Source organism: Scomber scombrus, chromosome 10 (assembly GCF_963691925.1).
Source record: "Scomber scombrus chromosome 10, fScoSco1.1, whole genome shotgun sequence".
Classification (NCBI taxonomy): domain Eukaryota; kingdom Metazoa; phylum Chordata; class Actinopteri; order Scombriformes; family Scombridae; genus Scomber; species Scomber scombrus.
Genome location: NC_084979.1, coordinates 24,565,867 through 24,584,808, shown reverse-complemented (window position 1 = coordinate 24,584,808; position 18,942 = coordinate 24,565,867). Strand labels below are relative to the sequence as shown.

The 18,942-nt window shown below is 39.5% G+C and overlaps 2 protein-coding genes across 2 annotated transcripts in view; one reads left to right on the top strand and one right to left on the bottom strand.

The window, feature by feature from the left end:
* Positions 1-133: 133 nt before the first annotated feature.
* gpkow (G patch domain and KOW motifs) lies at positions 134-7,138 on the bottom strand. Its single transcript, XM_062427284.1, has 11 exons — positions 6,945-7,138; positions 6,616-6,785; positions 5,434-5,579; positions 3,962-4,068; positions 3,386-3,590; positions 3,113-3,245; positions 1,847-2,027; positions 1,588-1,708; positions 1,180-1,249; positions 476-561; positions 134-384 (listed from the first exon to the last, which is right to left on the bottom strand). The coding sequence occupies exons 1-11, from the start codon at positions 7,136-7,138 to the stop codon at positions 256-258; spliced, it is 1,542 nt and encodes a 513-aa protein (XP_062283268.1). The 3' UTR covers positions 134-255.
* A 1,730-nt stretch (positions 7,139-8,868) lies between these two features.
* The window catches only part of LOC133988147 (membrane-associated guanylate kinase, WW and PDZ domain-containing protein 2), a 35,859-nt gene continuing 25,785 nt past the window's right edge, over positions 8,869-18,942 (top strand). The window contains exon 1 of the mRNA XM_062427698.1: positions 8,869-8,951. Within this exon, the coding sequence (XP_062283682.1) occupies positions 8,869-8,951 (83 nt within the window). The remainder of the gene's footprint in view (positions 8,952-18,942) is intronic.

Sequence of the window (18,942 nt, the reverse complement as noted above, 5' to 3'; positions counted from 1 at the left end):
ACAGTTGAGAAGCTAGAAACGATGGATTTGATTATCGAAAATTGACTGATTAAACAAATTGTTCCAGCTCTACCTTTCTTTATATTGATGTGGTAGATTTCATAATAACATCTGTGCAAAATAAATACTCAACAAGATTTTATTAAAAACATTTCAGTTATTTAAAAGCCATTATTTTTGGATAATACAAAAAAAAAAAAAAAACCCATTTAGGGTCAGATGGGATAAAAAGGACAGAAAATATTGGGGTAAACATCAGTGATCAGACGCTCCAACATAATGACAAATCAAATCATAGTCCAATGTGAAGATTTTCTCCTCGTATCTTTCGAGCTGCACCATCGCTTTGCACTTGTTCTTGTCCCGCTGGAGAATACGGCCAATCTGAACAGACACATTTTAAAATACTGTGATTAGTAACAGCAACACTGGATCACATTCACAGTTACACACATCCTGCAGGAGAGATGCTCACCTGTCCTCTGTGTTCGCCCAGGACAACCATTACTAAGTCATTATCACTTTTTGGGATGATCGTTTCCAGCATGTCCTGCTTCACGTCTATAAGACAGAGAAAAATAGAGCGGGTTACTCAAAAAGTTTTCATAATAATAGTTATTATAGCAACAGAGAGGGGTCAAGTAATTATCTGTTAAAAATAAACTCAGAAGGTATTCAATTTCACTTTTTTGCTCATATTTGAGATCTGTTTTTTCCCCCTGTATCAGTATGAACAGCAAAAGCACGTAGAATCTGATCTTCTCGATTCTGATTTAGACCACTTTAATATTTCGTCCTAAATCAGATACAGGTCTGAGTTTTTCGCAATGCTACTTGTTAAACAAATCAACTGTTTATCAAATTTAAATTCCTGACGACTGTCTTGTATCTATGTCTAAAAATCCCATCTGACTATTCTTTATAAGAATTTCTTTTTTTGTTGTAATATTAATCATCTAATGTAAATGTACTTTCTAGAAAACATTATCCATAAAAATATACATGTAAACAGTAGCAGGAAGAATGCCGACTACCTGGCTCCATGGGTGTCACCTCAGCTAGATGAATAATGGGAGTTAAATGGCTATAACACATATTTTGCACATTTCGTATACAACTCTGATTAGAGAATAAAGAAACTAAATACCAAGAAACACTGAAAGGACACTGATGACTCACCGTCTAACAGTCGTCCCTCTTCAGTTCGACACACACAGATGGCCGGCGTCAGGACGTCCTCCACGCGCATCTAGAAGAAAACGTATTAAGAGGAGTAAGGATATAACACCAAAATGTTATTACAATGTGTGGCTCAAGATGATGGCAGATTTGCTTCCCCTTTAATGTTTTGACCAATCCCAGTTCAGAATAATATGACATATCCACCATCTAAGGAAATGTACAATATGTGTGGAAGAAGTTGGGAAATAAATCTGGCTTAACAAATTCCCTCAGCTTCTTCCTGAGCTGAAATAAACCACTTGATGTCAGACGACTCACGGGAGGATTAAACAAGCTTCAACAGTTCAAAAGAAGAAAATGTGCTTTGGCTGATTATGTGATATCAGATAAGTGGTGCATTGGTACCTTTGAATTGTAGTACCTGCCCCCTTTGAAAGCTTTGTCTATAAAGCGAACTTTCAAGTCTCTCTGGAGCCAGGAGGGGGGAGCCGGTGGTCGCCTCGCCTCCTTCTCTGGAGGTCTCTCTCTACAGAGGAAACAGAAGAAAAACAAATATAATGTATGTTTATCTGAAAAGAAACACTGTCAGGTTAATATTTTTTATACAGTCAATAAGAAACATGAAAACCATGTTGTTGCATTTTCATCTTTTTATGGAAAGTACCTGTCATGACTTGATTCTTTGTGTTTTCTCTTCCTCTCATCTCTTCCTCCTTCTCTTTCTCTTTCTGAAGACTTGTGTTTGTCACTGTGACTCCTCTCTTTCTCATCCCGCCTCTGTCGCTCCTTGTCTCGATCTTTCTCTTTCTCCTTCTCCTTCTCCTTGCTTGCTTTACTGAAGCGACCTGGTCAGTGGGAAAGCAGTGTAACCAGCATGACATGAATTCATATGAGGATGAGGCAAAAACCAACACACAGACACTGCAGTGTGTGCAGAGTCTTTGCAGCTCTTTAGTGGTCGTGTTTTTTTATTCTAGGAAGCATTTAGTTCACTGGAAATGCACCTTTTAGTACTGCAGAAGAGATTTAACGAGTCATTAATCGATTGATTTACGAGTTTTTCTCTATTAATTAATTACTTGTTTGGTAGGTACAATGTCAGAAAATGGTGAAAAATGTCCATCATAATTTCCCAAAGCACAAGTTGCCATTCCAAAAATCAAAAAAATTCAATGAACTAACACTGTGCCCTAACAGCAAGCAGGCGTCTGACTATCACGTTATATTGTATAATATCAGACACTCTCTCTGTCCAAACTGAATCCATTTAATATCCACTTCCATTACATCATGTAAACAAACCACGTACCTATCAGCTGTACACTCAAGATCAGACAGAAGACGTAACCACTCAAGTAAAAGATGGGTGATTACTTCCTACTTTTATTGTACTTATTAAAACAGAAAACATCTTTTATATTGTGATATTTAGTTTCTTTACTGGAAATGAAGAAACAATATAGCCAACAGCAACTTAAGCAGAAACTTCCAGCTCACTGTTGATCTCCCTCCAGCCACTTGCTACCTTATTTAGGTTTTTGTAGTGAAATGAGGAGGTACCATTAGAGAGAACTCCTCATTTCAACTAAAGGAGTCAAGCTGTTCCTCGTCCATGAAGGCTATTAACGCGAGCAACAGGATGTACATAGAAACACAGTGTCACACAAAGGTTCAGCTCATAACGGTGCACCCCATTGCCCAGTTAGGACACTCCGGTTATTTCTGTCACAGTATCATCTACATACAACTGTTTTGTTATATGTTATTTAAAAAAACATTAATTATAATCAGTTAAAATAGAAAAACTTTAGTATTTAATGACCTCTGAATGAAACTAAAATGAAGTTACATGATTTCTAATTTAACATGCAGGAACATAATTCTCCATAAATATTGCAGTTTTCTGTATGACTAGTTCAGAGATACTTACTGAGGTCTTTACTGTATTTCTCGTATTCTTTGCGCCCGACCAGTTTGATACCATACTGGCTGATTGTAACCGTCTTGCCACCAACAGCCAGCTTTACCATAACTCGAGCGTTGTCTGGATCGACTCCTTCAATCTGCAGCACATGAATGAAAGAGTAGAGGTGAGTTACTCACAGAAACATGATCTAAAAATAAAGATAGTGGTTGTTTGATGCCTTCCTTCTGTTTAAATAGATACAGTAACAGAGGTAAACACATTTCAGATCTACCACACCTTGCCATAGAGTTCTTTATGTGCGCCTGACTCCACCAGCACACAGCCTCCGGGGCCCATCACTAGCTCCTCCTCCTTCTCTTGCTCGTCGCCTGGTTTGGGCGGACGTCGCTTCTTGCCTGGCTCCAGGTCCTTTATCGCTGAACGATCTGCTCCGAGGCCCAAACCTTTTGGACGGAGCTGATGTTCGATTGGCTTTACATCTCTGTAGCAGACAGGATACAACAGCGTTAAATCAATAAACACAAGGGCAGGAAATACAGGAGGTGAGATTTGTGTTTTTTTTAGCTGGAGCCAAACAACTTTTAATTAAAAAGGAGGCAACTGAGGTTTGTATGGGTTAGATAAAAATAGTTTAAATGATATACATGATTCTTCCAGTAGCTTAACCTTATGGAAAAAGAAGAAGAATACATAGTTAAGTATTATTACTGCTTTTATACAGTTGCAGTGTATGACATAGTGCAAGTTAATGGACAAAACATGTACTTACGTTAACAATTCATGTTATATTTTTATTCATAATGTTAAAATAGGAGAGGAAATGATAGAGCAAAATGCCAATGTATTACTCACTGTTTAAAGGTGCGTCCAATACCTTCTTCTTTATTCCAGCCCATCCCCTTTAGCATGGCGATTCCATACGCTTCAACAGGAATGCTCTCATAATCTGCCTCCGTCGCCTGTCAAACAGACATACAATGATATTATGAGTTTGGAGATTCAGACACATACATTAAATGCTCAAATTCCCTAAAGAAAAACAGATACTACAGCCTACATTAAACATGTGTATAAGGGCTAAATGAGGAGCTTATGTAATCTTTGAGTTCATACACACACAAGGCTGACAAGAAGAAGCAGTTTGTGATGCTAGTCTTACTCAGCCTTTTGGCTCCGGGCTGACTGCTAGTCACCGAGCAGCAGCCACAGCAGCCCAGCTCATCTCTTTCTGCTCTGAAGGCTGCCCTCACAGGGATGTTGGGAGTCCGCTCTCACGGAGGAGACCGCATTAAAATGAGCTCAGGGGGGCACAGTGAGGGATTCTTCCTGTCTCTTGTGTTCTGACAGTCACATCCACGGTGATTGAGAGCAGAAATAGACTGACAGTGACGAGGCGTGTGAAGCCTCCGATGAGAAGAAACAGAGCAGAATTGGATTGGTTGCCCGCATGTCTTTGGGGAGTAATGCTGATGCCTGTCTGCCACCCAAGCTGGACTACACTGACAAAGTCATTCGTATACATGTGCGCAACTTGTGTATGCACTCAGGGGTGTTATCCTGCTCAGTTGGCACTTTCACACACTCACATTTCAAACTAAGTCACAGCAGCCACACTGTACCAGATATTTTGTAATGTCAGGCTTTTTTATATGCTCACTTAAATGCTTCTTCAGCAGATTATACTCTTGATTTCTGTACAGATTTCAAGGAATTAACAAGAAACCCAAAAGCCATGCCCTCCTTAAACAACTATTATCCAGATTTTCTCAAATGACTGGTCTATGAAACATCACAGCCATCACAGTAGGGCTGGGCAATTTATCGATATTATATTGATATCGTGACATGAGACTAGATATCGTCTTAGAATTTGAATATTGTAATATCGTGATATGGCTTAAGTGTTGTCTTTTCCTGGTTTTAAAGGCTGCATTATAGTAAAACGATGTAATTTTCTGAATTTACCATCATATCCAAATGACTGATGATTATTTATCAAAAATCTTATTGTGTAAATATTTTGTGAAAGCACCAATAGTAATCCCTACAATATAGCTGCGATATTGATATGGAGTTATGTGGTCAAATATATTGTGATATCTGATTTTATCTATATTTCCCAGCCCTACATCACAATTTCCTACAGTCCATGGTGACATCTTCAAATTGCTTTTTTGTCTTGTATTATTCAGTTTCCAATGATGTAAGACAAGGAAACAGCAGCAAATTCTCACATAGTCCACACTCATTGTTGCACACTTCAGCGGCTCATTATAAACTGTTTTTTTCCCTTGTATATATGCAGTGTTGGTCCCCATACTTACAGACTCTGGCCGCAAGTCCACTTTTATGTGGTCTCCATCCTCAAATCCATCGGGCACTTTGTTTTGCATCAACAAGGGGATGCTGAGGTTCAGGTTTTTTTCTGGCTGCGTGCCATTCTGCCACTCATCAAGCTGCCTCCGTGAATCTACGAGCATGAAACAGAGAAGTGTAAGAAGTTGTGATCTGTGAGTTAATGATACTCTCAGCTTTCCCACCGAGCACACAGTAAACAAACACTACATCACATTTGAGTCCACTGCCATCAGACTGTCAAACAAGAATTGACAACAGGATAAAACAGCTGTCAAGGCCCAGAAATTAGTTCATGTAGCCTAAATATTATAATGTGTAAAGTGTTTTTTATGGATTGACTTCTAATTACTTGACTTTTTATTTTGTTGTGTTTATTTCTCCTCGTTCTTATCCGTTACCTTGTTTCTTGCACGGCTGTAACACGGGGGATCAACAAAATAAAGTCTTATCTCATCTGTGAGGTCCTCCACACATATTATCTGTCCCAACTAACAGGCCCCAGCTTGTGATTTGGACCAATTGTGTCATGTCCTGTCGTGGAGGCTTAAATCACTGCAGTGCATTCAGGTGGAAGACGGACAAATCTCAGCTGCCAACAAAAGTTACTGCAAAACAATTCCCAGATGTTCCCAAGTGAGGTTACTACTATGAGACTAATACAAGTTGATATATTGTTCGGATAGCAAAGATGGACATAATCTACCTCAAACATAAAAATGGGTGCTTTGGAATTGAAACTTTTTTTAATGGATTCATTTTTATGGCATTATTGCTTAAGTTTATTTGGTGCTAATGTTGAGATGAAAGTTTATTTAATAAAAGGCTTATAACTTTTGGCCTATGGTTCTCATGATGTGTTTAGAAAATATATTTTAAAATGACTACACTGTTTTTGTGATAAGATGTACATGTTTTTATCGAAGGAAGTGATTATATATGACTTCTCAATGCTATCAGTTTTTAAAAAGTCGCATTATTTTCCTTTGCTTGCAATTTTATTATCAATTCCTGCAGTGATACAGCAAAATAGCACATAAAACATCACAAATCTTTGAGAGAAGCTGCTGCAAAATGAAGTTTTCTGGCAGCAATAATCACAAAACAACCCCTTTCTTGAAATCCTGGAGGAACTGGTGATATTTACACACCTTCAATGAGCTCTTTGACAGCCTGAGAGTCCACGGACTCGCTCTCCGGGGCTGAGTCGTGTGTCTTGACGCCTTTCCCCTCACTCTGGTCGGCTCGGTCCGGTTTGTGCCAGCGGTTCTTCTGGATCAGAGGGATGATGTACTCTTTAGGCTTCTCACATGGTTTTGTACTGCAAGAGACACCGACACATTCACGATTTACTTACTGCAGCTGAATTAAGACTTACTTACAAATTAACCACACATAAAAGAGAGATAATGAGATTTGTATTAGCTTTAGTGGAAACGTGACAATTACGTAAAATGAAGTTAGGTTAGCATCACGTTACCTCTGCAATTCATTCCTGTCGATTCCCGTTAAGTAATCTTTGTAGTCTTTCTTAATCTCAGCGTCAACAGCCGAAGGTTTAAATTTACTGACGGTTTTAGTAAAACCAAACGACACTGCAGCTTTTTTCTCTCCTTGATCCTGTGAAACGAAAGATTTAGAGGTGCTTGTATCTTCTTCTCCGTGCGACGCCATGACTGTTTGGAAACGACAAAAAAAAGTGTGCGAACGGAATTCTGGGAGTTGTAGTTTTATTTCGCATTTGACGCAATGTGTCTGGTTCCAGCCCTCGTGGGATACTCCATTTCCCAGCATGCATCAGAATTAAAGGCGCAGCAAGGCTCTTTGTAGCATCCCGTTGGCAGAGCAGACTTGAGAGATTTAGAGGCTTTAAACCGAATATTTGATTATAAATGATAATCCACGGGAAAAAGAAAACAAGCGAGGCTAGAATACAAAAAATATTTACAACTAAAATAAGATAATATGTTAATAGTACTCAGTAAAATTAAACTTTTTGGTTATTTGTCAAAACACACATTGCAAGGTAGTCTTTCAACATCTAAGATAATTTTTACAATAATTCTGAATCTCACTTGTTTTGTATCTGCATTGACTGTCACTATGGGCCACATACATTTCGCATAATTAGGCTGCATGCTCTTTTTTCACATATTTTCCCCTCATTGTGTCTTTGAAACATCATCTACTAACTAATGTACTTAGACTGATATAGCCGATTAATATGTTATTTATTGCTACAGAGCACATTTTCCCTTTAGTGCTCATTAAAGTTTTATCTAAACTTGCATACCAGTGATTTCTAACTATCTTTCTGCAACCCTACCCAAATGAAGCTCACCACCTCTGGATAAATACTAGCAATGTAGAATGCAGTTTTTAATGTGGTTATCACGCCTTTAAGTGCTGATTGTAACTCGTAAGCGAAAAGTGATGCTGCTGATGCAGGTACAGACAGTCTGAGAATAATAAGGGGCGGTACTTTTAACTCTTTTTTATTCCCCTCCCCTCTGCTCCTCAACTTCCAAAGATAACCTTCTCATTTATCACTGTTTCTTTCTTGTTAAAGTGCCTTTTAGGTGCAGCAGACACGAAGGGAAAAAACTATCGGCACTTTCCTACCAGACATTTACAGCCTGTTTTTATCTGATCCATCTAATCTTCGACAATTGATGCTCCGCGCCCTGAAAGCAACTAGCCTGCAGTTCAATGACACCTCTGTACGGTCAAATCGATATTACCGACGTTTGTCTTTCTGCAGCTTATTTCAATTGCACCAACCAGAGCATGTATCCGTGAGCAATTAACCTGTCGGATCCGCCAAACGGAGACTTGTGGGACAGATTTGCCGCGTAAAAGAAGCGAATATGAAGGTAAGACATTGGTTCATACTCAAATTAAAGTCATGCACTTGTATTGTTCACTAGTGAAAGACACTCCTCACAAGTTAAAAATGCACGTTTCGACTGTGACATTTATCCATCCTCCACGTTGCATCGCCTGTAGCGGTGCAGCAGCTGCTAAATTTATAAGCGGCCGCTGTCAGATTTGCCCGATAGTGTGTGTGTAAGTGTGTGTAAGTGTGTGTATGTGTGCGTATTTCCCCCCCATCTCTCCCCTCTCTCTCTCTCCTCTCTCTCTCCTCTCTTTCTCTCTACAAGATCACCACACAGCTCTCTCTGAGCATCACTAGTGTCCAAATATCCCGTCAGCCGTGCACATCTTCTCTGACTTTCTCTGGGATAGCGTGGTACCATCTACTTATCACTGCATCCACACGTTGTTTTCTGCATCTCACACACATACACACACACACACACACCAGGCTGCTTTTGTTTTTTTTAAAGAAATTATCAGTATTTATTTATTTAGTAGAGGATTATTATTTAACATCAGTCGGTTCAATGTATATAGACGCGTTCAAACGGATCCTCTTTGAAAGGCTGAACTGCTTGAAAAGAATGTGTGTGTGTCAGCGACAAGGCAGGTCAGTATTTTTCCCCAAATATGAGAAATCTGAGAATCTGTTGTGTGTAATCTAAACGTGTGTGTGTGTGTGTGTGTGTGTGTGTGTGTGTGTGTGTGTGTGTGTGTGTGTGTGTGTGTGTGTGTGTGTGTGAAAGAGAGACAGGGAGAGTGTGTGAAAGAGTATGTGTGCATGTAAACTAGTCAGCAAGTGAGGGTGTGAGTGTGTGTGTAATAGAGAATGAATAATGAGGGTGATGATGATGATGATGGTGGCAGATTATTTGGACAAGATTGTCTTTTTACATTTACCTTTTCTTTTTTTTAACTTTTTTTTTTTACAGGTGGTGATCAAGTGTGTGTGTGGTCTGTCATAGGCTACTTTTGGGGACTAATTTCAAACTTATAGGACCTGCTAATTGGGGACAGCTTGTCCAATTGGGGACAAAAGCCGTATCCCTAATTGGAAAAAAGCTTATTTTCAATGTGTTGTCAATGTTTAAGGTTAGGATAAGAGTTGGGGTTAGTTTTAGGGAAGTATTGATGATGGTTAGGGTTATGCTAAGTCTCCAGGAAATGAACAGTCTATTTAATGTCCCCAAAAGTGACCATGATCTGATATGTATGTATATGTGTGTTTGTATGTGTATGTGTATGTGTGCATGTGTGTGTGTGCATATGAGCTCATAATTAGGTTTTTAAAAGTTTATTGAGACCATGATGTTATTTTCCCACTCACTTTCTTTTTCAATCTCTTCTTCCATAATTGGTCTTAATGAAATGTAAACAGAAGTCCATCTTCATTGCACCTGCACCCATAAGAAATAGATTGACTTGAAAAATCTGTAGTTTGCAGCCAGGTGTTTGTGCAAGCATGTGTGTAGGAGTGTGCATGAGTGCCTTGCGGCTGTATGTATGTATGTGTGTGTGTGTGTGTGTGTGTGTATGTGTGTGTGTGCGTGTGTGTTTGTGTGTGTGTGTTGTTGATGTTTGTTTAGGGTGTGTCCCTGCTTGATACAGGGAGCTTGTTTTGAAGTGATGGATGCGTGACCCTGACTTAATAGCGTGCATTGCTCTGGTTTTGGAGAGCAGTCAAGGTTACACTGCTATAATGAATCATTAATTTGTTGGAAGAGAAAGGTGAGACATGTGGTGTTGGACTGTTTGCTCATGTTGCTCTGGTCCTCAACCTCATCTATGAGTAAAAACACCTGACTTGCACTTTAACTAAGCAAAGCCATTGGGTTTTAGCATTTGTCCTCCTTTGATTCCAGTTCTCAGCCCAAGTTTGAGCCACCAGTAGGTGGAAATGCTTGTCGACGTAGGAACGCCACTCCACTCTCACTGCTAACGAGAGAGGAGCATGAAGTGAGGTGCGTTTCTCCTCTATCGTAGTAATGCATGTCATCTGGGAGTTGTTGATTGCCTAATTATGTACCTCCTGTGTCCTTCGGCATCATACATATTCATGCTGCTGTTTTAAGGTGTGTGGAGAAAAAAAGTGTTCACGTGTGTGTGTGGTCCGCGTGTGTGTGCATAAGGCAGTTTACCCTTGACAGGGCAGGGCTACGCAGGCACATTCTCCCATCTGTGGTACAAACCTTTGCTCCCAGCCACTGCATTTGGATTCTGCGGGAGTAGCATGCTCTATTCTTAGTTCTCCTCTCAACAGTTCATGTAGAGTCTGATAGGAAATATCAACAACAACATTCCCACGCCGGAACCAACACCAGAGCCCTTGCCTCTCTCTCTGCCTTGCTATATGTTGAGATTCAATTTGAATCGGATAAGCTGCCGTTAAGTGGTTAAACTCTGACTGAGGTAGCGAATCAATAACTAATCAATGATACTGTGTGGAGTTACAATTTACACAGTGCCATATTTGAAATGTCAAGAAGGCAATGAATCCATGTATCCTTGAGTCAGATCTGAGTTGGACAACTGGGATCAATATCAGGTGGTGAGACAGGCAGCAGGAGCAGGAGAGGGTCACCTTCACCCATCCCTACTGAATCAGCAGTATCTCTCCTTATATTCACACACACACACACATATGCACACACTTGAAGACACACACACACACACACACACACACACACACACACACACACACACACACACACACACACACACACACACACACACACGCACACTTGATGTCCTGCTTAGGTTACCAATCTGTGACCTCACAAAAACGCTCATTATAGTGAACTTCACCTCCCCTCCATTTCCTTTTGAATAATTCATTTTGTTATGATTTCAGCCATTCTTTCATAAGATCGCCACACCCTCTTTGTGTTGGTTCTACTTTTTTTTTTCTCCCTTCAATTTCCTTCAAGGCTGCACTTCCCTGTATCATCCTCTTTTAATTTCCCTAATTCTCCCTGCTTTTCCCTCTTCTGTCTCTCTTATCCATCATGATTGTTGGGGAGCTGATCTGCTCTGTTTAATTAAACTGCTCCGTGTTCCTGATGAGAGCTCATCTCTGATCGCAGCGAGGGGTGTAATGCATCCTGGCAGATTGAGTAAGAGAACCTGTTGTCGCAGTGGTATTCTTCAGAAGAGCAGAGTGTACCACAACACAACATGCCCCCTCTAATATGCCCCCTGCCTTGACCTTGATCCTGTCACATTAAAGATACAGTTTCTCCAAAGGGAACATTACTGACCTTGTGTCATTCTGTCAGGTGTGTGTGTGTGTTTAAGTGTGTGTAAGTGTGTGTGTTTGGGTGTCAATCCTGTGCTCGCAATGTTTTAATCTCACATTAAGTCTCTTTGTATGCAGTCAACACAAGAGCAGCTTTAATACAATCACACACTGGGAGTAGATTTTGGATTTATTGCTGGCGTGCATGCAGCAAATTTACTTTTCATTCCATTTTTTCTTATCAGCTTTTTCATGTATTGAGTTTATATTGATTGTGTAAGAGAGAAATGTTGTATGTGTCTATATTACTGTGTATGACAGAGGGAGATATTTTGTGTTTTTCAATCCACACGCATTTAATCTTTTATTTTTAAATCTGCCACTGCTGTCTGTTTTGTGTCGAGCACTCCCGTGCCCTAGATTTGAAAGTGAGTGAGCATCAGGGAGCTTTAGTTCACCCCATGTTGCTCGCACAGTTTGGTGTAAATGTTGGTAGGGAGAGGTCAGGGCACAGTTGTCAGATAAGACAGTGAAGTCGGAGCCAGGGAAAAGAAAGTGCTATTGTGCATTTTCTGTTTGTTTGCCACTCCACCAGTCTATAAGTTCAGATGAATTTAAGGTCATTGGTTATTTAAGATGCTTTACTTGGCTGACCTCCAGCACCACCCATGGGAGGATGCTGTAAGATTAGGAGCAATGTGATTCACTACAGGTTAGAGGGAAGAGAGAGGCTTAGTGCAAGAAGGGTTCAACTGAAAGCTTTGTTTTCCTCTCCTCTCCTTCACCCAATACCTCCTTTACAACTAGAGGTCCAACTCGGTCAGTCTGAGGTTTCCATTAAGACATTTCTGTCTTTAGCGTCGCTGGTGGAAATCTTTGAAAGTTTGATTAGCTTAAACTGCTTTATTTATCAATTGCATTCAACAAGAAAATTGTACAATCCTTTTTTTTCATCAGGGCTGCAGCTATTGATTACTTTCATAAATAATGAATATGTCAATCACCTTCTTGACTGATCTCAATTCAGTGTTCGATCTATATAACCCAAAACCCAAGATGCATCCTAAAATGTTTGGTTTGTCCAGATCAACAATCCACAACCCAAAGACACTCAATTTACTTTCATAGAGGACTAAGGAAATAAGAAAATATTCACATAATAAAAAGCTGGAACTGAAACATTGAATTAATGATTCATCGATTAGTAAAATAATTGACAATCGACTCGTCAGTCGACTAATCGTTAAATCAACAAATCTGTTTCCTATCAAGCATGTTGTCACTCAATAAAAATTTAAGACTTTCCTTCAAAATTTACTTTATATTTTTTAGTGTTGCAGCTAATGATTATTTTCATAAATGATTGCTAAAATGTTTTACCTAATTTACCAATTAGCTATTATTGGTGCTGTGTTTAGAATTTAGTGACCTTTAGTGTAACAGACTTGGCAGAAATGGAGTATAATATTCATAAATATGTTTTAATTAGTGTATAATAACCTGAAGATTAGTATAAAATTAGATTAGTATAAAATGAGCCCTTTATATCTACATAGGGGGCGGGTCCTCTTCCATGGAGCCTGCCATTGTGCACCATCATGTTGCTAAAGTAACCTCACCACTAGATGGCACTAAATCCTACACACTGGTCCTTTAAGTCTAGACATTGTAATGAAGGATAGTTATCGAAAGTATCGAAAAATCACAAGTTCTGAGCCCTGACGGTAAATCATCAAATTACTAGTTTCATCTGATCAACAAGCCAAAACCAAAAAATATTCAATTATATGAAGAGAGAAGAGCAGCTAATCTTAACATTTCAGAAGCTTGAACCAGACAATAGTTGGTAATTTGATCAACGATTACACCATTATCAAATAATCAATAAATTGCTTCAGCTTTAGTATTATAACTTACTCGTGTGATTGAATGCATTGAATGACTTGCCGTTTTCTTGCTTGTCCACTTGTTGTAAAACATCGTTTTAACATTAAACAACAACATTAATTTGATAGCATGATTTTCAACTGGGTGAATAGTTTTAAATCCACAATACCAGCTGATGAATCAATCAATAGGCCAGTCAATCATGCAATTAAGCATTTAGCATGTTAGCATTAATAAAATGTATACTGATGATTGTCCTCCTTAAGTTTACCTCTGAATAAGCAGTAACAGAGCACTTGGTCAGTAATAACTTTATTATGTAACCATCGCTCATGTTGACTGTGGTCTGGCTTATGCAGACTTACAAAGTGCCCTGAGTCTTTTCAGTTGTTTATTCACTGCGAGCACTTGCAGAGAGATCGTCAAATGGGGCCGTTAGGCATGCTGGTCACATTGTAGCTGACCAAACAGACAGTCAGTCCATCAATATTCACCAAAAGTCGCATTTAGAGAAGACAGCAATTCATTGCCTTGAACTTTCAGTGGGTATGTATTAAATACCAAATATGCTTACATAAATTCATAGAGCATTCTAGCTGAGCTAATTGAACAGGCCAATTTCATTACCTCATTTAGAGCGGAATCAGAATGCGGACAACAAATCTCCACCAAGTCAAAACAACAAAATGGAGCAAGCGTTTATGAGCGTAAAGTCTCTGTGCTGCTCATGTGGTGCAGAAAAGCTGTTCAGTGACATGAACATTTAGAATTAGACAATCAGTGTGAGAGCATTAAAGTTAGATTAGAGCAACAACGGCACAAGCTGATTGTGTCAAAAGTTTCTTGGTCATTGCCAACATCACTTTTAAACACACCCACTGCCCAGAAAATACTTCTGGTCTGCCCACGGGACTGATGCTCACAGCGTCATTGAAAAATTGTGCTAAAGAAGTACCCAGTGCATTAAAAAGTGATGTCAAGGGATCCTGATTAAGTGTCCGTATGTGATGAGCTGGGAGTGAGAATGTGTTGTCTCTGCCGAAGTTTCACAAACTCTGCCATGGTCAAAGCCGATTATGTCAGAGAACAATCTACCAGCTGAGAGATGGTTTGATGGGGATGAGGTCCGGCATCCAGATAGACATCAGGAGCATGTGGAGAATCACTAGAGCTGACAGTCACTGCTTTAACCATGAAGCCTCGCCTAATGTTATTGATACAGGAGGGATGTTAGAATAGATGGGTATGTTGAGCTCCCAAAATGAAGGGGAGTGTTATAGCTACCAGTCATGTGGTTGATGAAATGTTTTTTAATGATAAGTGCTGCTGTTTCAAGTAGAAGTGTGTGCACCCCAGACTTCACCCTGCTGGATAAATCTATCACGGCAGCTTGTTGTTTTCGTAGCCTTGCCAGAGACACTTTTTAATGGGCAATTCAATTATTCACTTTTCTTAATTGATGTGTTTAGCTTGCACCCTTTTTCCTGAAGGTCTTACAAGACACTCTCTACCCTAACATCAAATGCTATTTCCACATGTCCTTGATTCGTTGCTTCTAGTTGACTGTGAATTATTGAGCTTTTTGGCAAAGCTCATCTGAAACCGTGTTCTGTCGGCTTGTTACTTTAATAAATGAACACCCCGGAGATTCAACCTGAAATAACTGCATAGTTAATTTGTCCTGTGATAAAGATATTTAGCTCATGACTATGAGCTGCAAGGAGTAAAATGGCCCTAGTGTCTGAGAACCATTCAGTAGAAAGACTTTAATAGCATAGGATCTGAAAATGTAGCATAAGCTAAGCAGTCCTGCACCATAAGATATTATTATAGTTTACTTTTGGGATTATGAAGAGGGCATATTCTGCACATTTACAGGTCTTTTTTTTTTACATTTTTAATCTGGGGATCTACTGTAATCTTTTTATGATTTACAGATAAAAAACTATTCTAATGCTAACTCTTTACGCAGCCCCTCATTTCAGACTCTGACCTAAACAGGCAGTTTTAGCTCCTGTCTTTTTAAGGCGCGCCTCAATGAGTCCTCTCTGTTCTGATTGGACATTTCCTGGAAGCTGCCCCTCTGGAGACTTCTGCCAGCTCCAGAGGCTTCATTTACAAACAATGCAACAAGCTATAGTTGTAGGATTTTACTACTCAAAATGTCCACTTCTTAATTACATCTGTATTTTTGGACAACGCAAACAACACATGGAAAAACCTTAGCAACAACGTTTAAACTAAGGCTACAGAACGGACAGTTGTTCATGGGCATGACATGCTGATATCAAGGTAGAAAAAACTGGCAAACGGAAGTGTTCAGAGCAAGTTGAAACTCTGGCTTTTGACTTGCAAAACCTCAAGTTTTTTGAACATCATAACAGTATATAAATAAAGGAAAATCACAAAAAGCATATGCTCCCTTTAAGTTTGCTAGAATTAAATTGAGATTATCAACTTGACTCTCCTGTACTGGAAAAAAATATTATCGTGGTTAATTAACTAAGAACAATGAATGTCCTCAGAGTAATTCAACCATGAGTATTTACGCTATTTAGGGTATAAAAAGGCATTTTTTTAAGTGAAGGAACTATGTGGCACAGCTGTTTATACTATACACTGTGTCGTAATAGCCTTGAGCATATGTTTTATGCTTTTTGAATAAACAAATATGAGGAAGAAATAAAAAATGACCTCTAAGAATAGCATCCAAGTCTAGAGGAAGTGTGTTTTGCCATTGACAGATCGCTGTGGTTTGATATTACACTGGAGGGCCGGGGGTTTGCAAGCTGTAGAGATTCTGAGCATGTTGCTGGTAGAGAGGAAGTCAGTGAAACTGGATATGTGTTGGTCAGCTCTTTCCTGACCTAAAGGTCAGAAATCTCAATAGTGCATTCTTTTTATAGGTTTGGATATCCTTGAATCTGTATGTTGTGTCCTCCTCTTCGTCCAGTAGTTCATCTGGAGTATGTTTTTTTATTAAAACAGAGTGATTGAGGCGTCTTAACTTGTTGTCAGTTTATTGTCATGTTTCCATTTTGTATTAGGTAAGATGTGTGCATTGATAAATTGGCACGTTTGTCATTAATTTACTTTTTACATTTTGGATTTTTTGATAGTTTTGGGGTAATTGTTTTTGCTGTAATATTGCTGTACTTGACATAGTAAGATTTATGATATATCAGTACCTTTGGCCTTAATGTACCTGTTGTCGCTTTCTGTTTTTGACATTTGGACAGTTTGAGGTAAAATGAATGTTGGTATAATGTTTAATGAAGGACAACATAGTAAGATTTATGATTAATTGGCATTTTTGCCCCTGTGTCATTTTCTATTTTTTCAGTCTTTGCTGTTTTCTTCACTTAATAACAATACATGGAAGTGTTGTGATGCTTTCCCATAAGCCTGATGAATGTCAAACAGACTGAAATGTCATAAACTAATAAATATTCCAGCAGTACAGCAGTAAGCAAGACAGAGTTGAAATGAACATGAAAGGTCAAAGTGATCCAAACAAATCAAATTGGTCGTGTTTAAAATTCAATTTAAATAATCCTTACATGTAAAATTGCATTTATTACAAACTGTTGGACACAGTTTTTTATTGTCACTACAATCCACTCTGTTACACAGAATTACATAACTCTCCAGAAGCATGAGATCACATGCAGTATATCCCTCTTCAAACTGTATGGCTACCCAGCGCTGTGTTTTTAATGGACACAGTAAGATGAGTGTGCATGGCCGGTTTGTAGCATCAACAATAGCAGCAGCATGAGAGCAAAGCTGTGTCAGGGTGTGTGTGTCTGTGGCGGGATGGGTCCAGGCTTCAGTGGACCTGACAGGCTGTGGCTCATTAAACCCCCCTCAGACGCAGGAGGTCAAGACAACAGCTACAGCTCCGGCGACACACTCTGTCTCCATGTGTATAATGTAGATACACACTGTGACTGTCGAGGTTTAACAGCATAGGATAATACCCTGGACCTGTTTTATTTTTAGCATTTTAATCATTACTGCCAACCGCTGAGAAGTTCAGAGAAATCTTTAGATAAAGCATGAAAAGACTAGTGGCTTATAGAATTATTATTCAGGATTGATGCACATGGGAATATGTTGTATGTGATTAGATGGGAACAAATTGATGCCTTTGTTTTTATTCTCTTCTCACAGCACGCTTAATACATGTTACTGTATTTTGTGTGTGGGTGGATGGCTGGCTGGCTGTCTTTGGGGAAGCGGGTCGACGGTGTTGCTGCAGAAGGTTTCACAGTGGGGTAGAGAGAGATGGACTGGGGGCTCTGTTTGGCAAGGATGAAGTGATAAGCATAATTTCAGGTTGAAACATGCCGGCGTAAACAGCACTAGTTGTTTGATCGCATTTATTCTAAAGTGTTAGAACAACAGTGACAGGGCTTGGCTTCGAACCAAGACTGAAATGCAAGTTGTGTGCATTTTTTTGGGTTCTCAATGTTGTGGCAACCAGCTCAACCGTTTTCCAAGCTCTGACTCATGTCGCCTCAGCTAAAGTCCTGCAAGGTCAAACAAGTGAGTCCTATGCCAACCTCAGGCTGTGTGGCGCCTCTCGATCTCTATCTGACCTTTGTACTTCCCCTTTTCTCTCCTCTCCTATTACTCGTGTGGGACAAAAACACACACAATCCTGTATCTGTATTTCATAGTTACACATCTCATTCTATTTCATACACATCTATTTCTGCTTTTCTTTATCTTTTAAATGTTTTCCGCTCCCTGCCTTCCTCTTCCTCATTTATCCATCTCTGTATTCCACCAGGGACCCCACTTCTTCAGCTGAGCAGTAGGAGAGTGGATGGAAAAAGAGGATCTCTGTCAGATCTGCCTGTCGAATGGCCAGTCAAGTGGAAAGGATTAAGCGTATCCTGTCCTTCTCTCACTGTTTAAAGCAGTCTTATTAGGCCTGCTGGGCCAGAGGACCCAAGGGTGCCCCTGCTAGGGCTGGGCTTGGTGTTGCGCTCAGGGAAGCCCATGCCATGTTATCCCCACTCAGCCAAGGGTCATCATAGTCACACAGTCGCCTAAGAGGATTGGATAGTGGTGAGGTGATGTTTAGTAGCTAATCTCCTGATCACAATGAAACTGGAGATCAGTAGAGTCCATAAGGAATATTGTATTTGATTAAGCTTTTTTTAGCAGGTGTCCCACAGTAAGTTTAAAGGAATAGTTTGGCATTTTGTGATATATGCTTATTTGCTGGCTTGCCGAGAGATTGATAAGAAGATCAATACCACTTTCATGTCTGTCTGTTCAATATGAAGCTACAGCCAGGAGAAAGTTGGCTTACATATGCACAAGTGTTAAAACAACAAGTTGCAGTTGTAGGGGGTGTTATGTCATATTTACGTTATTATGCTTCGGTGTCTGCTTAGATTAAACAAACAAGATAAAACATGATAATTAGTGAGCTTTAGAGGTGCTGGGGTGTTTTGTTTACCTTTAG